The sequence below is a fragment of the Ursus maritimus genome, unplaced genomic scaffold, assembly GCF_017311325.1.
Source record: "Ursus maritimus isolate PB19 unplaced genomic scaffold, ASM1731132v1 scaffold_17, whole genome shotgun sequence".
In the NCBI taxonomy this organism is placed as follows: domain Eukaryota; kingdom Metazoa; phylum Chordata; class Mammalia; order Carnivora; family Ursidae; genus Ursus; species Ursus maritimus.
The window spans coordinates 24,765,718-24,782,158 of NW_024424119.1; the positions used below are offsets into that span (position 1 = coordinate 24,765,718).

General features: G+C 41.7%; 1 protein-coding gene across 3 annotated transcripts in view; it reads left to right on the top strand.

Moving 5' to 3' along the window:
• The window catches only part of UNC13B (unc-13 homolog B), a 216,937-nt gene that overhangs the window by 161,267 nt on the left and 39,229 nt on the right, over positions 1-16,441 (top strand). The window contains exon 1 of one of the 3 annotated variants that reach the window (XM_040631563.1): positions 6,872-9,152. The exons of the other annotated variants lie outside the window; for them this stretch is intronic. Coding sequence (XP_040487497.1) covers positions 6,872-9,152 — 2,281 coding nt within the window. Of the gene's footprint in view, positions 1-6,871; positions 9,153-16,441 lie in introns of those variants that run through there. 3 annotated transcript variants of the gene reach the window in all.

Consider the following 16,441-nt stretch of genomic DNA (forward strand, 5'->3'; position numbering starts at 1 on the left):
CTGTGTCTCTTGGCAGATGACATGATACTCTATGTGGAAAAGCCAAAAGACTCCACCCCCAAACTATTAGAAGTTATAGAGCAATTCAGTAATGTGGCGGGACACAAAATCAATGCTCAGAAATCAGTTGCATTTCTATACACGAACAATGAGACTGAAGAAAGAGAAATTAGGGAATCCATTCCATTTACAATAGCACCAAAAATCATATGATATGTTGGAATTAACCAGAGACGTAAAGGACCTATATTCTAGAAACTACAAATCACTCTTGAAAGACATTGAAGAAGACACAAAAAGATGGAAAAATATTCCATGCTCATGGATTGGAAGAATTAACATAGTTAAATTTTTTTGTAATTTGGTTTTTAAACCTTTATTATTATGGTGAATTTCATAAATCACTTTCCTTTTTTTAAATTTTATTTTTTATGTTTTATTTATTTTTTATTATGTTGTGTTAGTCACTACAGTACATCATTAGTTTTTGATGTAGTGTTCCATGATTCGTTATTTGCATATAACACCTAGTGCTCCATGCAATACGTGCCCTCCTCAATACCCATCACCGGGCTAACCCATCCCCCCACCCCCTTCCTATCTGAAATCCTCAGATTGTTTCCCAGAGTCCATAGTCTCCCATGGTTCGTCTCCCTCTCTGATTTCCCCCCCTTCATTTTTCCCTTCCTTTTCCTAATGTCCTCCATGCTATTCCTTATGTTCCACATGTAAGTGAAACCATATAATTATCTTTCTCTGCTTGACTTATTTCACTTAGCATAATCCCCTCCAGTTCCATCCATGTTGATGCAAATGATGGGTATTCATCCTCTCTGATGGCTGAGTAATATTCCATTGTATATATGGACCACATCTTCTTTATCCATTCATCTATTGAAGGGCATCTCGGCTCCTTCCACAGTTTGGCTACTGTGGACATTGCTGCTAGGAACATTGGGGTGCATGTGCCCCTTCTTTTCACTACATCTGTATCTTTGGGGTAAACACCCAGTAGTACAATTGCTGGGTCATAGGGTAGCTCTATTTTTAACTTTTTGAGCGGCCTCCACACTGTTTTCCAAAGTGGCTGTACCAACTTGCATTCCCACCAACAGTGTAAGAGGATTCCCCTTTCTCCACATCCTCTCCAACATTTGTTGTTTCCTGCCTTGTTAATTTTTGCCATTCTAACTGGTGTAAGGTGGTATCTCAATGTGGTTTTGATTTGAATTTCCCTGATGGCTAATGATATTGAACGTTTTCTCATGTGTCTGTTAGCCATTCATACGTCTTCTTTGGAGAAGTGTCTGTTTATGTCTTCTGCCCATTTTTTGACTTGATTATTTGTTTTTTGGGTGTTGAGTTTGAGAAGTTCTTTGTAGATCTTGGATAGCGGCCCTTTATCTGTAATGTCATTTGCAAATATCTTCTCCCATTCTGTGGGTTGCCTCTTTGTTTTGTTGACTCTTTCCTTTGTTGTGCAGAACCTTTTATAAAAGCTCATTTTTGCTTTTGTTTCCCTTGCCTTTGAAAGAAGTTGCTATGGCTGATGTCGAAGAGGTTACTGCCTATGTTCTCCTCTATGATTTTGATGGATTCCTGTCTCACATGAGGTCTTTCATCCATTTAGAGTTTATCTTTGTGTATGGTGTAAGAGAATGGTCGAGTTTCATTCCTCTGTCCAATTTTTGCAACACCATTTATTGAAGAGACTGTCTTTTTTCCACTGCATATTTTTTCCTGCTTTGTCGAAGATTAATTGACCATAGAGTTGAGGGTCCATATCTGGGCTCTCTATTCTGTTCCATTCATCTGTGTGTCTGTTTTTGTGCCAGTACCATGCTGTCTTGGTGATCACAGCTTTGTAATATAGCTTGAAATCAGACAATGTAATGCTCCCAGCTTTGTTTCTCTTTTTCAGCATTTCCTTGGTGATTTGGGGTCTTTTCTGGTTCCATATAAATTTTAGGATTGTTTGTTCCAGCACTTTGAAAAATGGCATGAGTAGTTTGATCGGGATGGCACTGAAAATATAGATTGTTCTGGGCAGCATAGACATGTTAACAATGTTTATTCTCCATGAGCATGGAATGTTTTTCCATCTTTTTGTGTCTTCTTCAATTTCTATCATAAGTGTTCTGTAGTTTCTAGAGTATAGATCCTTTACCTCTTTGGTTAGGTTTATTCCAAGGTATCTTATGGTTTTTGATGCTATTGTAAATGGAATCAATTCCCTAATTTCTCTTTGTACAGTTACATTGTCAGTGTATAGGAAAGCAACTGATTTCTGTGCGTTGATTTTGTATCCTGCCACATTACTGAATTGCTGTATGAGTTCTAGTAATTTGGGGGTGGAGTATTTTGGGTTTTCCACAATAAAGTATCATGTCATCTGTGAAGAGAGAGAGATTGACTTCTTCTTCGACACTTTGAATACCTTTTATTTCTTTTTGTTGTCTGATTGCTGATGCTAGGACTTCTAGTACTTTATTGAACAGTAGTGGCAAGAGTGGACATCTTTGTCATGTTCCTGATCTTAAGGGAAAAGCTCTCAGCTTTTCCCCATTTAGAATGATACTCACTGTGGGATTGATACATTTTATTTTGATATGTTCTCTTTTCAAACAGAGATGTCCCTTGAATGGACTGCCTTATTTTTCCCGGCTTTAGGCATTCCTTAGGAACAGATAGCAGAAAGGTGTGGTCATTTTTGAGAGTGTATGTATGAAATTTGGAGAGTTGACTAGAGGCTAATAGAGCAGGGCAGAATGAGAGCACTGGATACCTTGAAGGAATCCAGAGGGTCAGCATTGAGCTGGGTGGACTCCAGTGCCTCGTTATCCCATTCCAGCTCAAATATTACTTCTCTATGGCTTTCCCTGTCCTGGTTTTGCTGGGCCTCTCACTGTCTTTTCATTCCTCATCACTGTAATTAAATGCTTATTATTTATGACTTATTACAGCTTTTATTATGACATGTTTCACTTAATTTTGTGATTGTCTACATGCCTATTTCCCTCTCCAAACTTTAATATATTAGAGAGCAGGGACAGGGTTTTATATCCCTGGCACATAGCTTAGTGCCTGACAGATTAGTTGAGTTGATTTAGAGATCAAACTGTCCTCACTTTTTAGCCCTTGTTATTTCATTCCTGTGTTCAGTAGTAGCAAAGAGAGGCTAGGGAAGGAGGTGAACTTGACTTGGGCTTCCTGGCTTCTGGTATCCTATTGGGTTCTGAGCCAAGTGACTGGTTGATTCTCTGGGCATTACATTGAACTCTGTCCCTTGCTTTAAAACCTAAATATCTGGATGACTGAATGGGTTTGGTGCCTTTACGGAGCCCATATCCCCTGGAGGTGATTTTGAAGTTCACCTAGGGGTAGTGGTTACTAACTCATACGTTTTGGGGGGAGTTTTTTGTTTGTTTGATATGGAAGCAAGCTCTTTCTTTGGGGCTGGGAGAAGTTGCTATGGCAGCTCTAGTTGGAAATTTCCTATTTGTTAGTAACATGGGAAACCAGGCAGCTTTGCCTTCAGTCCTTCAGGAGGCTGTAGGAAAGGATTCTGAACACAGTGGCTGTGCCATTTGCCCCTGTATGGCTGGCCAGCCGGTGTTGAAGGCATTGTACCCTCAGAGGAGACACTTGGCAAGACTGTCCAGGCAGTTAAGCCAAGCCTATCTGGAGTATTGATCTGAAAAGCAGAGATAGGCCTGAAGTTAACCTTGCCTGCACTGAAGCAGCAGGAGAATCAGCTTCATTTTTGCTCCTGAAAAGCTGCCTTCTCTGGACCAAAGTGGGGGTGGTCTTGGAGGACCTGACAATAAGTTCTGGGCCTCACCAGCATTAGAAAGGAAAAGTTTGCCTCCTGTAGCTCTTTGCCCCTTCTTCATGCTTTTAGACTGCCTGAGGGAGCATGGCAAGCCTCTTGTCACCTGAATGAAATGTTGGGAACTGAATGTTTTGCTTCTTTCTTTTTTTAATCTTAAGAAAAAACTTCTAGAAGAAGAGAGACTATGGACTCTGAGAAACAAACTGAGGGCTTCAGAGGGGAGGGGGGTGGGGGAATGGGATAGGCTGGTGATGGGTGGTGGGGAGGGCACGTATTGCATGGTGCACTGGGTGTTATACGCAACTAATGAATCATCGAACTTTACATCAAAAACCAGGGATGTACTGTATGGTGACTAACATAATAAAAAATATTATTTAAAAAAAAAAGAATGGCACACTCCAGTGGTATGGTTCCAGGCAGTGCTGCAGACCATTAAAAGAGACTGGGAAAGATAGGGGTTTGGGGATTGGATAGAAGTCATGGTTTACTCAAATCATACCCTTTTATAGGTGTTTACATGCTTGGCAACATTCCTGTGACTATCTTCCCCACTTTATAGATGAGGAAACTAAGGAACAGAGAGGGCAAGTATTTAATCCAAGGTCACTGATGAAGCAAGAACCAAACTTAAGTCTTTTGATTCTCAGTCTAGTAGCACTTGCTCATGGCTTTGTGTGGTTATGTGCAGACCTTCCATCTTGGTTTAGTAAGCATTCTTTCTCTTTGAGACAAATCTGAAAGGCTGATTACCAGTTCCAGCCCTTATCAGGCCAGGGACCTTGTTCAAAGCTAATACCAGGTACCAAGACCAAATTAGGTGAACCTAGACCTTTGCACAGTTGGGGCGGGGGTGGGGGAGGAAGGGAGGGGTGGCTTTGGAAATACAGGTGTGCACTTGTGGAAGGAGAGAAGGAATAATTTGACCAGTCAGTCCTAGGATTGGGGGCTTTGTTGTCTAGGCAGCTATGCACTAAGCCCAAAACCCAGCAGTTCTGGTTGTGCACATAGAGTGTCTTCTCTCTCTCTCTCCTTCTCTGACACAGATTATACTGAGTTGGCCAGATTAGAGGTATGGCTGATCCTGGCCCCTTGAGACATAGGAGTAAAGCAACAATGCTTAAAAAGCAATAATTGGGCCTAGGCAGTGCCTCACAGAATGGGTAGCTTTTTTAGGTGAGGAGTTCCTAAATGAAGTGGAGTTTCTCGATGAACTACAGAGAAGAAGGGAAGACACGAACTGGGAATTAATCTCATTTCTTGGTCTCTAGTCTCTTGGTTCTTGTCCTGGTTATTTCCAGTAAAAGGGGTCAGCTTAATCTTTATCCCAAGTCTTGTGACTCACGCTTTTGATTCTTCCTAGTCAGGGAAAGCACAGTGCTTTTAACGTTTAAGGTCACAAACTATAGATGGTGGCCCTTCCTGAAAATGAATTGCTGTGGGAGCTGTCAGCTTGTGCTCTTCACAGGCAGTTTTCCCCTTTTAGGGTTAACTTGAGTTACTAGGAAAAGAAAAGGAGGCAGGAGTTTAGAAGATTTAGAAATCTAGATCAAATCTAGAAAATGGGGAAATCATCTCTGCCTGAAGAATGTGAAAGACTGCATGTCTCCCACCAACCAATTTTACCCTTCCCAGGGTAACCCAGCAAAGCCAGAAAGTATTGGCAGTCCCATGCATTCCTTGGCTCTTAGCTTTTCTGTTTGTGCTTTCTACTATGCTCCTTCCCTACATTGTGCATGTTCCCAATAAAAAGGGAATAGATACCCACCCCATATAAAGTAATGGTCATCTTTACCTCTGTAGTAGTCACTGGTAGTTTAGGATATAGGGGCAAGACTGGTGGCAGGCTAGCTTCACCTTTTTAGAGAACAGTACCCTGGAGCCCTCTGTGATATAACCAGCTCCCCACCTGTCCCATGCATTGTTCTCTCCAAGTGAGTCAGAAGGCTAGAGCAATCCTCTGTTACTCCAGGAGTGCTGAAAGATCACTTACCCTGGTGCTCTGAAAGCAGTATTAGACCAGCAGATGCACCGTGGAGGAGGAAAGCCAAACCTTTAGGCTGCACCAAGCACTTGGGGACTATTAAATGGAGTTCAGGACTCCAGGCTGTTCCTGAGTTTCCTTCATCCCCAGCTGTGAGTGCACCATATGTGTGTCTTTGGCCACATGCCCCACTAGATCCAAACATGCTTAATGCACCTGAGGCTGGACAATGATTTTTACAGGTGCCATGCTACCTTATTCTAGAACTTTAAGAAAACATTTAGAAAACATTTTTTCCCCTCCAAATTTGAAATACTTGACCTGGAGAAAAGGTGAAGGGTTGCTGTCAATATAAGGACAGGCAGGACCCAATCTTGGAGTTGCTGAGTTTTCAGCAGAACACCCAACTGGGAAAACAACCATTCCATGTTTTGTCTCTGTCTTTCACTGTGTATGTAATTTGAGCTTTGGTAGTTAAGCATCTATCTGTTCATTCCTGAATCAGACCCCAGTGTTGAATTTTGTAAAGGTTCAGTCACTCATTGACCTTACCCACCTACTTCCCAGGAGTTTGTCGTAATCTTGATGCCTTTGGGTACTTGCCCAGAACACAAGGACTTGATACGTCAATGCTCTGATGGGAAGCCAAGGAAAAAGAAGTGACTGCCTACAGCCTTGAAGGCCAGCAGTGGGAGACAGGTCAGGGTTGACTTCTACTTCTTAGAAGGTAACGTTCTTATTCCTGCCTGACAGCTTGGATTCAGATTAAAGTTATCCTGCTGCTTTCTGACCTGAGTGCACTATTTTCCTTTTTCACTAGCTGCAGGATAAGAGTCAAGCCAGGATCCAGGGGCATGTACCAGGTTTGGAGACTACACATGGGATCATTCCAGGCAGTACTGTGGGCTAAGCCCAAGGCATCAGCCAGCCATAATTGCTAGAAAAAGACTGAAAAGAGCAGGGCAGTATATTGTCTTCCAAGACAATTTCTGTTAAGCACCCTGACCAGAAAGAAGAGGAAGAAGCAGAGAATCTGTGAGACCCTGAGGGAGAAAATGAAACGATTGTTGCAAGAGTCAGAGGAAGAAATCATGGTCACCTTGGGACCCTCCTCCAGGCTTTCCCCAGATAAGTCTAAGTCAGAGACTACGTGTGGCATCAAAAGCAAGTCCTCTGGCCCTATTGAATCCTTACCAGAGGATAGCTCCCTGCTCCCTCACTGTGGGTCAACAGCCTCAGCCATTGGTGGGGATAGAGATGGGGGCCTGGCCCAGCATTGTAGCTTTGAGCAGCAGGCCGGCAGCCAGTTTCCTCTGGGCTCTACTGCCTGTGCTCTGGGATCTGGCTCTCAGGACCTCTCGTCTGTCAGCATTAGCACAAGCTGTCAAGAGCCCTCAGAAAGGAATCAAGCCAAGTCCCTTTTGTTCAGAGGCCTTCACCAGGGCTGCAGCTGTGAACAGCGAGAGCCTTTGGAGGATGTAGTAGACTATATAATCAGAGAGCTACAAGGCATCAGCCGTCTCCAAACTGAAATTGCTGAGCTGCAGCAGCACTTGAGCCAAGTCCGGGGTTCAGTGGATGAAGTGTCTAGCTGTGTAGACTCAGTTCTGAGTGAAATAGAAGGCTTGCAGGTGGGCAGCAGCTCCCTGGCCAAGGTGTGTGTGGGGGAAATGGCCCAGGAACCCCATGTGGACAGCCCCAATGAGGAAGCCATTCTGTATCTGTATGGACTTCCTGAGCAAGATGGGGAAAATACCGTGGAGCTAGTACACAGCTTCCTGGCCATGCACCTTTGTGTTAATGGCATGCAGTGCAACAGGTACATCAAAGAGGCTTACAGAGCAGGCAAAGCCCCAGCCCCCAGGCCTACTGTTGTGAAACTTGCCCATCTAGAGCATAGAGACTTCATCTTGCAGAAATCCATCCTTTTGCAGAGTGTAGGGGTCCGGATTGCCACCAAAGAAGAACCCAGCTGGCCACAGTGCTATAAGAATCCCCAAAAGGAGTCTCTGTCATTTTTGCAGCAACTCCAGGATCATAATGCAAATTCTTTAAACCGGCATGAACCACTTCTTCAGATGGAAACAGGGGACCCGGGACCCATAACAGGAGCATGTCAAATGAGGGCTCAAAATCAACACAGAGAACCTCAAACCCCTGAGCAGCAAGGCCTTTGCTTTCCACCCAAGAATAATTTCACAAAGCCAAGTGCTGTATCTAAACCAAGAGATGAAGTAAAAGGAACATCAGGAGCCTCCCAAGTTATCAGTGGCAGTTGTGGTGAGCTGACAGGGAGAGAAGCCTCTCTGTCCACCTTCCATCAATTTGAGGAGCCTTCCCCAGTGTTAATTTCAAAAGAGGAGGGTTCTGGGAAATCCCAGGTTTTCAAACAGTCCAGCCAAGGATTTGAAGCATGTAGCGTAGCAAAAAGAGAAAACAACTGCAGCAGTAAAAGTGAGGCTGGCAGCTGCCTGTCGCTGTCTGGTTTGCTGAAGACAGAGGACAAGCTTCTGGCCTGTGAAGCTGGGCTTGATATTCTGAGCTCAAAGCAACTAGAGGACCTTTTGACAGACAAGTCCAAAAGGTTTGCAACTTTGAGCTGTGACCACATGATGGAGGAAATTATCATAGGGCCTGAGACTTTCAGTGACATGGTTCATATTGACTTGAATGAAGAGGAGGAACATGCTACTCGGGTCCTTAAAGATGTCTTTGAAAAGTCATCTTGTGGTCTGGTTGGCTTGCAGGAGGATGAAGATGTAGAAATTAAGTTTTACAAAAGCAAACTGGGCCGAGCAATTCACCACTTTCGTTCAGCTCTGCAGGGCGTGTTTCAGAAGCTGGAGAATACTGGGCCCATCAGTCCCGAGGACCTGGAAAGCAATGAGAGCGGTTCTCAGTCAGAGAACAGTGATAGACTTCTTGGGACAGTGAGTTCAGAGGGTGCCCAAGATTTCTCTGTGGAGAGCCCTGGGAGTCAGGAGAGTGAGAGCTTGCTCAGCGTGGTCTCTGGTGGAGTGGGCATCTCTACACAGAGAGACCAAACCTTTCAGGATCCCAGCAACTTCTCTCTTGCTTCTAACTCCTCGCCTGTTGCATATTCATTGCCAGGTTTTGCTCTGGCTCCGTGTCTGGGAGGTGAAACATGTTCCGGGCCCGAATCTCCCAAGCAGGGAGGACTAAGCCTAGAGCAAGTGTGTGCAGAGACCATCTACCTCAACAAGTGCATCAACAATTTTAAACATGTTCTGAGAGAGAAAAGACTGAGGCAGAAAAAACTTTTGCATGAGCTAGTACAGAAGGCAAACCATGTCTCGGTAGAAGACATACACTCAGGTATTCTAAATCTGTATTTAATGGGGTCACAGCTGGCTGGATATGGCCCCCATCAGGCTAGTGGGAGGCCCAGCCTGGTGGTGAGTTTCACAAGGTGATGGGGGAGGTCCACAGCTTAAATCAGTCTAAATTACTTGAATACAGATTTTAAGCTAATTCTGTGGGAATTGGAGTGCTACAAGAGGGTTCTAAAGCAACAGGAAAAGGAGTTCCTGCCTTTAGGAAGCTTCCAGTCTATTGGGGGGTTAAAGATGACTTTAGAAACTACCTTTCCAAAGAAGGGGGAACATGTGGACAGAAGTAGTTTACAGCTGCAGGACTTTTAGGATATGCCACTGTAAAGTAGGTGGTGGTGTAGGAGGCAGGAATGGGCATATTGTTCACAGGCACTAGAGGGGCTTGCCATTTCCCCAGCAGTTAATGGGCCATAATGGGAATTTCCCTTATCCTGACCTTTCTTCTTCCCAATACTGGACTTAACACAGAACCTTATTTTCAACTCGAAGCTGTCTAGTCAAGAACCCGACTCTGCCTGTCACAGGTCATATTACTTTTCTTCCATCTCCAGCTAAAGGCTCCTCACCTAAACAGGAGAATGGAATGGTTTTGACTCTAGAAATGAGAGTACTTTTTTTCTAGGTAGCATGAAGATATGTAGTTTTAAAATTACTTCTCCTAATCAAAATTAAATTTATCCAAAGAGCATATGCTGTATTCATCCAGTTTTTAAATGTAAATGGGGTTGTCCTCCTATGCATATAACCTGATTAATGTTTCTAAAGGAGAATTAAAATTATGAAACATATTGTGTTGACAAAGGTGTGGGGGAACAGGCACTTCTGCATTGCTGGTGGGATGGGAGTGTAAATTGATATAACCTCTAAGGAAGACAATTGGCAAAATGTATCAGAATTCTATGTACCCTTTGAGCCCTAAAATCACTTCCAGGAATGTATCCTGCAGGTTTATTTTCACATGTGGAAAGGACGTATGTTCTATTTTTGAAGCATTGTTTTTAGTAGCAAAGAGTGAAAACAACCTAAATGTTAAGAAAGACTGGTTAGGGGTGCCTGGGTAGCTCAATCGATTAAGCTTCACTCTTGGTTTTGGCCCAGGTCATAATCTAATGGGTTGTGGGATGGAGCCCTGTGTCTCTGACTCCGGCCTCAGTGGGGAGTCTGCTTAAAGATTCTCTCCCCCTGCCCCTCCCCCAACTCAGGCACCGTGAGCGCACGCACACTCTCTCTCTCTCTCTCTCTCTCTCTCAAATAAGTAACTCTTAAAAAAAAAAAGACTGGTTAAATAATCTACTGGCACATCCTAAGAATATAATATAGTACCATATAGCTATAAAAAGAATGAGGTAGCGCTTTACTGAAATGGAGAGATATCCAAGATATATTGCCATATGAAAAAGCAAGGTGCAGAACAGTATGTATAAGATGTCTACATTTGTATAAAAAAGATAGGGGAAGAATACACAAACCGATAATGTCTGTGTCTGTTTGTATAGAATATCAAACAAACATACATAAGAGACTGATTGTTACCTGATTGCCTATGGGGAAAGGAATTGGGTGAAAAACTAAGGAGATGAAAAGTAGATTTTTTTACTGTAAACCTTTTTTATACTTTTTAGAATTTGAATAATAAATGTAATACCAAGTTATAAAATTAAGTTTAAAAATAAAAAAATTAAAATCACATCATGTTCCTTTCAAATATTCCTAGAGCTACTCCTTATAGCTTATGAGAAAAGTCTAAATTCCTTCACTTGTCGTTCAGGACCACTACAGTTGGTCTCTAGTTTACAATTGCAGGCTTCTCTCCAGTTATCCCACTATACTCCACCCAAAAGAAAACTTCGCTGTCACAAATTCGCCTTGTACTGTTTGTTCTCAGCATATTCACATATACTGCTTTCTTAGCCTGAGGTGCTGTGTTCATCAAATCAGCCTAGCAGAATTCACTCAGTTCTTCAATATACAGCCAAAACATCCCCTCTTCCAGGAAGCTTTCTGTAATTCCTCAGCTGTAAGGGATTTCTTTCTCCTCTTAACTTTGCATCGCTTTTTCCTTCTCCCTGGGCATTTAGAAATATTACATTACAGCAACAATGGAAACAACAAATATCAAAGCAGTACTTCCTTACTAACTCCTTAAGCCTTGGTGGCAGTTGATGTTGGGATGAGTACCCAGCACACTTGGACTGGCTCTTCAGCTAGCAAAATTCCCCTTCTGAGCTGATATCCCAGTGGGCAATGCAGGAACTTGTGGTACCTGTGATAAGCAGGTGGTGGCAGCAGCAGTGATAATGAGACAAAGGAGGTTTTCTGAAGCATCAATAAGAAAGCAAGCCAAAGTTCTGGGTCCTAGCCAAGATCAAGTCTGGTCTGTGGGCTGTAGAGGGAGTGGTGGAATCCAGGCCTGACTCCTGCAGCATTCCACAGAGTAGGAAGAATAGAGCAAGGTAAGCACATAGGGATAGCCTTTCACCCACAACAGCCACCACCCTCAGCTGATAAACTTATTGAGTATTAGTAACAGTGGCTGCTACCACAATGAAACATTTAAGAAATCAGCTTTCTTCACTGCTTTGCTTGGGTAAGCTTACTAGTAGCTTACCATTAATTTGAGTTATTTTTTCATCCTTTTCCTTCTCTTTTGGGGGTACATAGCACTGTTTTAAGTACTGTCACATGCATTATATAAAAATTCGATTCTTTTATGTCTGTTTCTCTACCAAAGTAGCTCTTGTCAAGGCCATCGGATTACCACCATATTGCCAAACTTCTATTCCATTTTTAGTCCTCCTCTTAGCAACTCGACATAATTGATTACGTCCTTCTTTTTATTATGACAGCTTTATTGAGTTATAATTTACATACCACAAAGTTCACCTTTAAAATCCCTTGAAAAGTGTACAATTGAGTGTTTTTTGGTAGATTCATGGAATTATGCAACCATCAACTCCAGAACATTTCTATCACCCCAAAAAGAAACCCCTTACCTGTTAGTGGTCACTCTCTAATCCCCTTTACTTCCAGCCTCTAGCAACCACTAATCTACTTTCTGTTTCTGTGGATTTGCCTGTTCTGGACATTGCATATAAATGGATTCATATGATATGTGGCCTTTTGTGACTGGCTTCGTCCATTTAGCATGTTTTTAAGGTTCAACCATGTTGTAACATGTTTCAATACTTCATTTCTTTTTGTGGTGGGATAATATTCCATTTTATGGCTATGCCATATTTTGTTTATCTGTTCATTATTTGATGGGCATTTGGTTTGTTGTTTACTACTTTTTGGCTATAATGAATAATGTTGCTATGAACATTTGTGTACAAGTTTTTGTGCAGACATATGGTTACAGTTCTCTTGGGCATGTATTAGAAGTGGAATTGCTGGGTCATATGGTAACTCTAAGTTTAACACTTTTGAGGAATTGCCAGACTGTTTTACAGTGTGGTTGTATCATTTTACATTCCAACCAGCAAGGCATAAAAGTTCTAATTTCTCCACATTCTTGCTAACACTTATTAATGTCTGTGTTTTTTTATTATACCCATCCCACTGGGTGTGAGTGGTATCTTATTGTGGTTTGATTTGCATTTCCCTAGTGGCTAATGATGTTAAGCATCTTTTCATGTGCGTATTGGCCATTTTTATATTTTCTTCGGAGAAATGTCTGTTCAAGTTGGGTTGTCTTTTTTTTGTTGACTTGTGAGAGTTCTTTGTATATTCTGGACATGTGCCTCTTATCACATATATGATTTGTAAATATTTCCCCCCAAGTTTTGTGTTGTCATTTTACTTTCTTGATGGTGTTTCTTTTTTTGAAGCATACATGTTTTATTAAAAATTTTTTTATTGTGGTAAAATATACATAATATAAAATTTATCATTTTAACCATTTTAAGTTTGTTCACACTGTTGTACAATCATCACCATCATCCAATATCCAGAACTTTTTTGTCTTCCACAACTGAAACTCTACCCATTAAACTAACTTCCCATTCTCCCCTCCCCCCAGCCATTGGCAACCACATTCTACTTTCTGCCTCTATCTGTTTGCTCTAGATACCTCATATAAGTGGAATCACACAATATTTGTCATTTTGTGACTGGCCTATTTTACTTGGTTTAATGTTTGTAATATTCTCAAGGTTCATCCATGTTGTAGCATGTGTCAGGGTTTCCTTTTTAAGCCTGAATGGGATTCCATTGTAGGTATATACACCCCATTTTGTTTATCCATTCATTTGTAGGAGGATACTTGGGTTTCTTCCACCTTTTGGCTATTGTGAATAATGCTGGTATGAACATGGGTATTTAAATACCTCTTTTGAATCCTTGCTTTCATTTCCTTTGAATATATAACCAGAAGTATAATTGCCATATTGTTTTCTACAGTGGCTGCACCATTTTGCATACCTACCAACAGTGCACAAAGGTTCTGATTTCTCTACATCCTTGCCAACAGTTGTTAGTTCTCTCTCTCTCCCTTTTACTGTAATAGCCATCATAATGGGTATGAAATAGAGTGTAAAAGTTTTAGATTTTGATGAAATTCAATTTATCCATTTTTCTTGTGTGGATTGTGTTTTTGGTTTCATAGTTAAGAAACTATTGTTGAACCCAAAGTCATAAAAATTTACTCCTGTGTTTTTTTCCTAAATGTTTTTTAGTTTTAGCTCTTTTAGGTCTATGATCCATATCGAGTTAATTTTTATATATGGAGTGAGATAGGGCTCTGACTTCATTCATATGCATATGGATATTCCACCATTTGTTGAAAAAGAATCTTTTAGTCTGTCCTTATGCCTCAGTTCCTGCTTTTTGGAACACTTTCTTCAGTTGCCTTCTAGACCACCTCTCTGTATTGGTTCTACCCCAGTACTATTGACCATTCCTTCTTAGTCATCCTTTTTTTTTTTTCTTAAGATTTTATTTATTTGTGAGAGAGAAAGAGAGCGCACACAAGCAGGGGAAGAGGCAGGCAGAGGGAGAAGCCGACTCCCTGCTGAGCAAGTAGCCTGATGTGGGACTGAATCCCAGAACCCTGGGATCATGACCTGAGCCAAAGGCAGACACTTAACCAACTGAACCACCCTGGTGTCCCTTTCTTAGCCATCTTTGCTGGTCCCTCCTCATCTTCCCAACCTTGTAGCATCCCAGAATTCAATCCTGATTTCTTCTTTTTATTCATACTCACAGGCTAAGTAACCTATTTCAATATCATGAGTTTCATAAGGAATCCCAGATTTATATCTCTGGCCGAGACATCTTCCACGGATGCCAGACTCTATCTTAACATTCTCATTTGGATGTAAATAGGCATCTCAGATTTGACATATCTGAAACCAAACTCCTGGTCCTTTTCCCCAAGACCCTACCAAACCTGCTTTTCCTATAGTCTTCCTTACCAGTATATGACACCTCCATTCTTGCAGCAGCTCAGGCCCAAATCCATAGAGTTCTTCTTGTCTTTTCCCTTTCTGTCATGGTTCACATCCAATCAGTTAGTAAATCTGCTTGCTCTACCTTTAAAAAGTAACCTAAACTCCAGTGTTTATAGCAGCAATGTCTACAATAGCCAAAATATGGAAAGAGCCCAGATGTCTATCAACAGATGGTAATGAAGATGTGATACAAATACACACACACACACTGACACACACACTAATATACTGAATATTACTCAGCCATCAAAAAGAACGAAATCTTGCCATTTGCAACGACGTGGATGAATTAGAGGGTATTATGCTAAGCAAAATAAGTCAGAGAAAGATAAATACCATATGATTTCACTCATATGTGGAATTTAAGAAACAAAACAGATGAACATACGGGAGGGCAAGGGAGGGAAAAATAAAATAAGAGGGAAACAGAGAGGGAGGCAAACCATAAGAGACTCTTAACTCTAGAATACAAATTGAGGGTTGCTGGAGGGATGGTGGGTGGGGAGATGGGGTAACTGGGTGATGGACATTAAAGAGGGCACTTGATGTAATGAGCGCTGGGTGTTAAAAGCAACTGATTAATCACTAAATTCTACCCTTGAAACTAATAATACAGTATATGTTAACTAAATTGAATTTTAATAAAGAATTTTTTAAAAAGTGACATAAACCTTACCAGTATCTCTACCTCCACCACCGTCATTCTTGTCTAAATCACATTTTTCTCTTATCCAGATGATTTCAGTAGTCTAACTGGTCTCTCTGCTTCTACCCTTGTTCTCCACAGTCCATTTTCCCCACAGCAATCAGAGTAATGCTTACAAAACATGAGTCAGGTCATATCACTTCTCTGCTCAACAGCTTCCATTGATTTTCCATCTCAGAACGAAAGTCGAAGTGCTTATGAGCCTGTAGAGCCCGATTTGAACTGGTACTCTATTGCAAACTTGTGATAGAGAGTACCACACCATTTATGCTCTCACCTCAGGCTTTGCACCTGCTCTGTGTTCTGACTAGAATACTTTTTTCCTAGAATCTGAATAACTTCTTTACTCAGTTCCTTCAGGTCTCTGCTTAGATGTCACATTATCAATGAGGACTCCCTGATAACCTTTTATAAAACTTTAATAGTGGGGTACCTGGGTGGCTCGGTTAAGCATCTGCCTTTGGCTCAGGTCATGATCTCAGGATCCTGGGATCAAGCCCCGTGTCAGGCCCCTGCTCACCTGGGAGTCTGCTTCTCCCTCTCCCTTTGCCCCTCCTCCCACTCATGCATGTGCGCTCTCTCTTTCTCTCTCTCTCTCTCAAATAAATAAAATCTTTAAAGAAATATAATAGTGACTGTAACGTCACCACAGGGGGCATTTTCTTCCCCCCTTACCTGAATTTTGAAGCAGGGTCTCTATCACAAGTGATATGGTGTGTATATAGTTCCAGATCCTGGAACCAAATGCCTGTTTTGAATTTTGGCTTTGCCCCTTGCTGTGACTTCAGGCAACTTTCTTAACCTCTCTGATGATCTTTAGTTTAATCAACAAAAAAATGGGGATAATAATAGTATTTACCCAGTAGAGTTGTTGGGAGAAATAAATGAGCTTATTCAAGTAAAATGTCAGATACATGATATGTTCACCTAGTGTTAGCTACTATCATCGTCTTTGTTATTGTTAATCGTCAGCTCCTCCTCTAGAATAGAAGCTTCTCAAGATCAGGGAATTTGTTTCATTCTCTTTGCTTCATCACCAGCACTGAGAACAGTGCCTGGTATGCAGTAGGTTCTCTGTAGGTACTTGTCGAAGAAATGAATCCTCACTATAACTCTGGG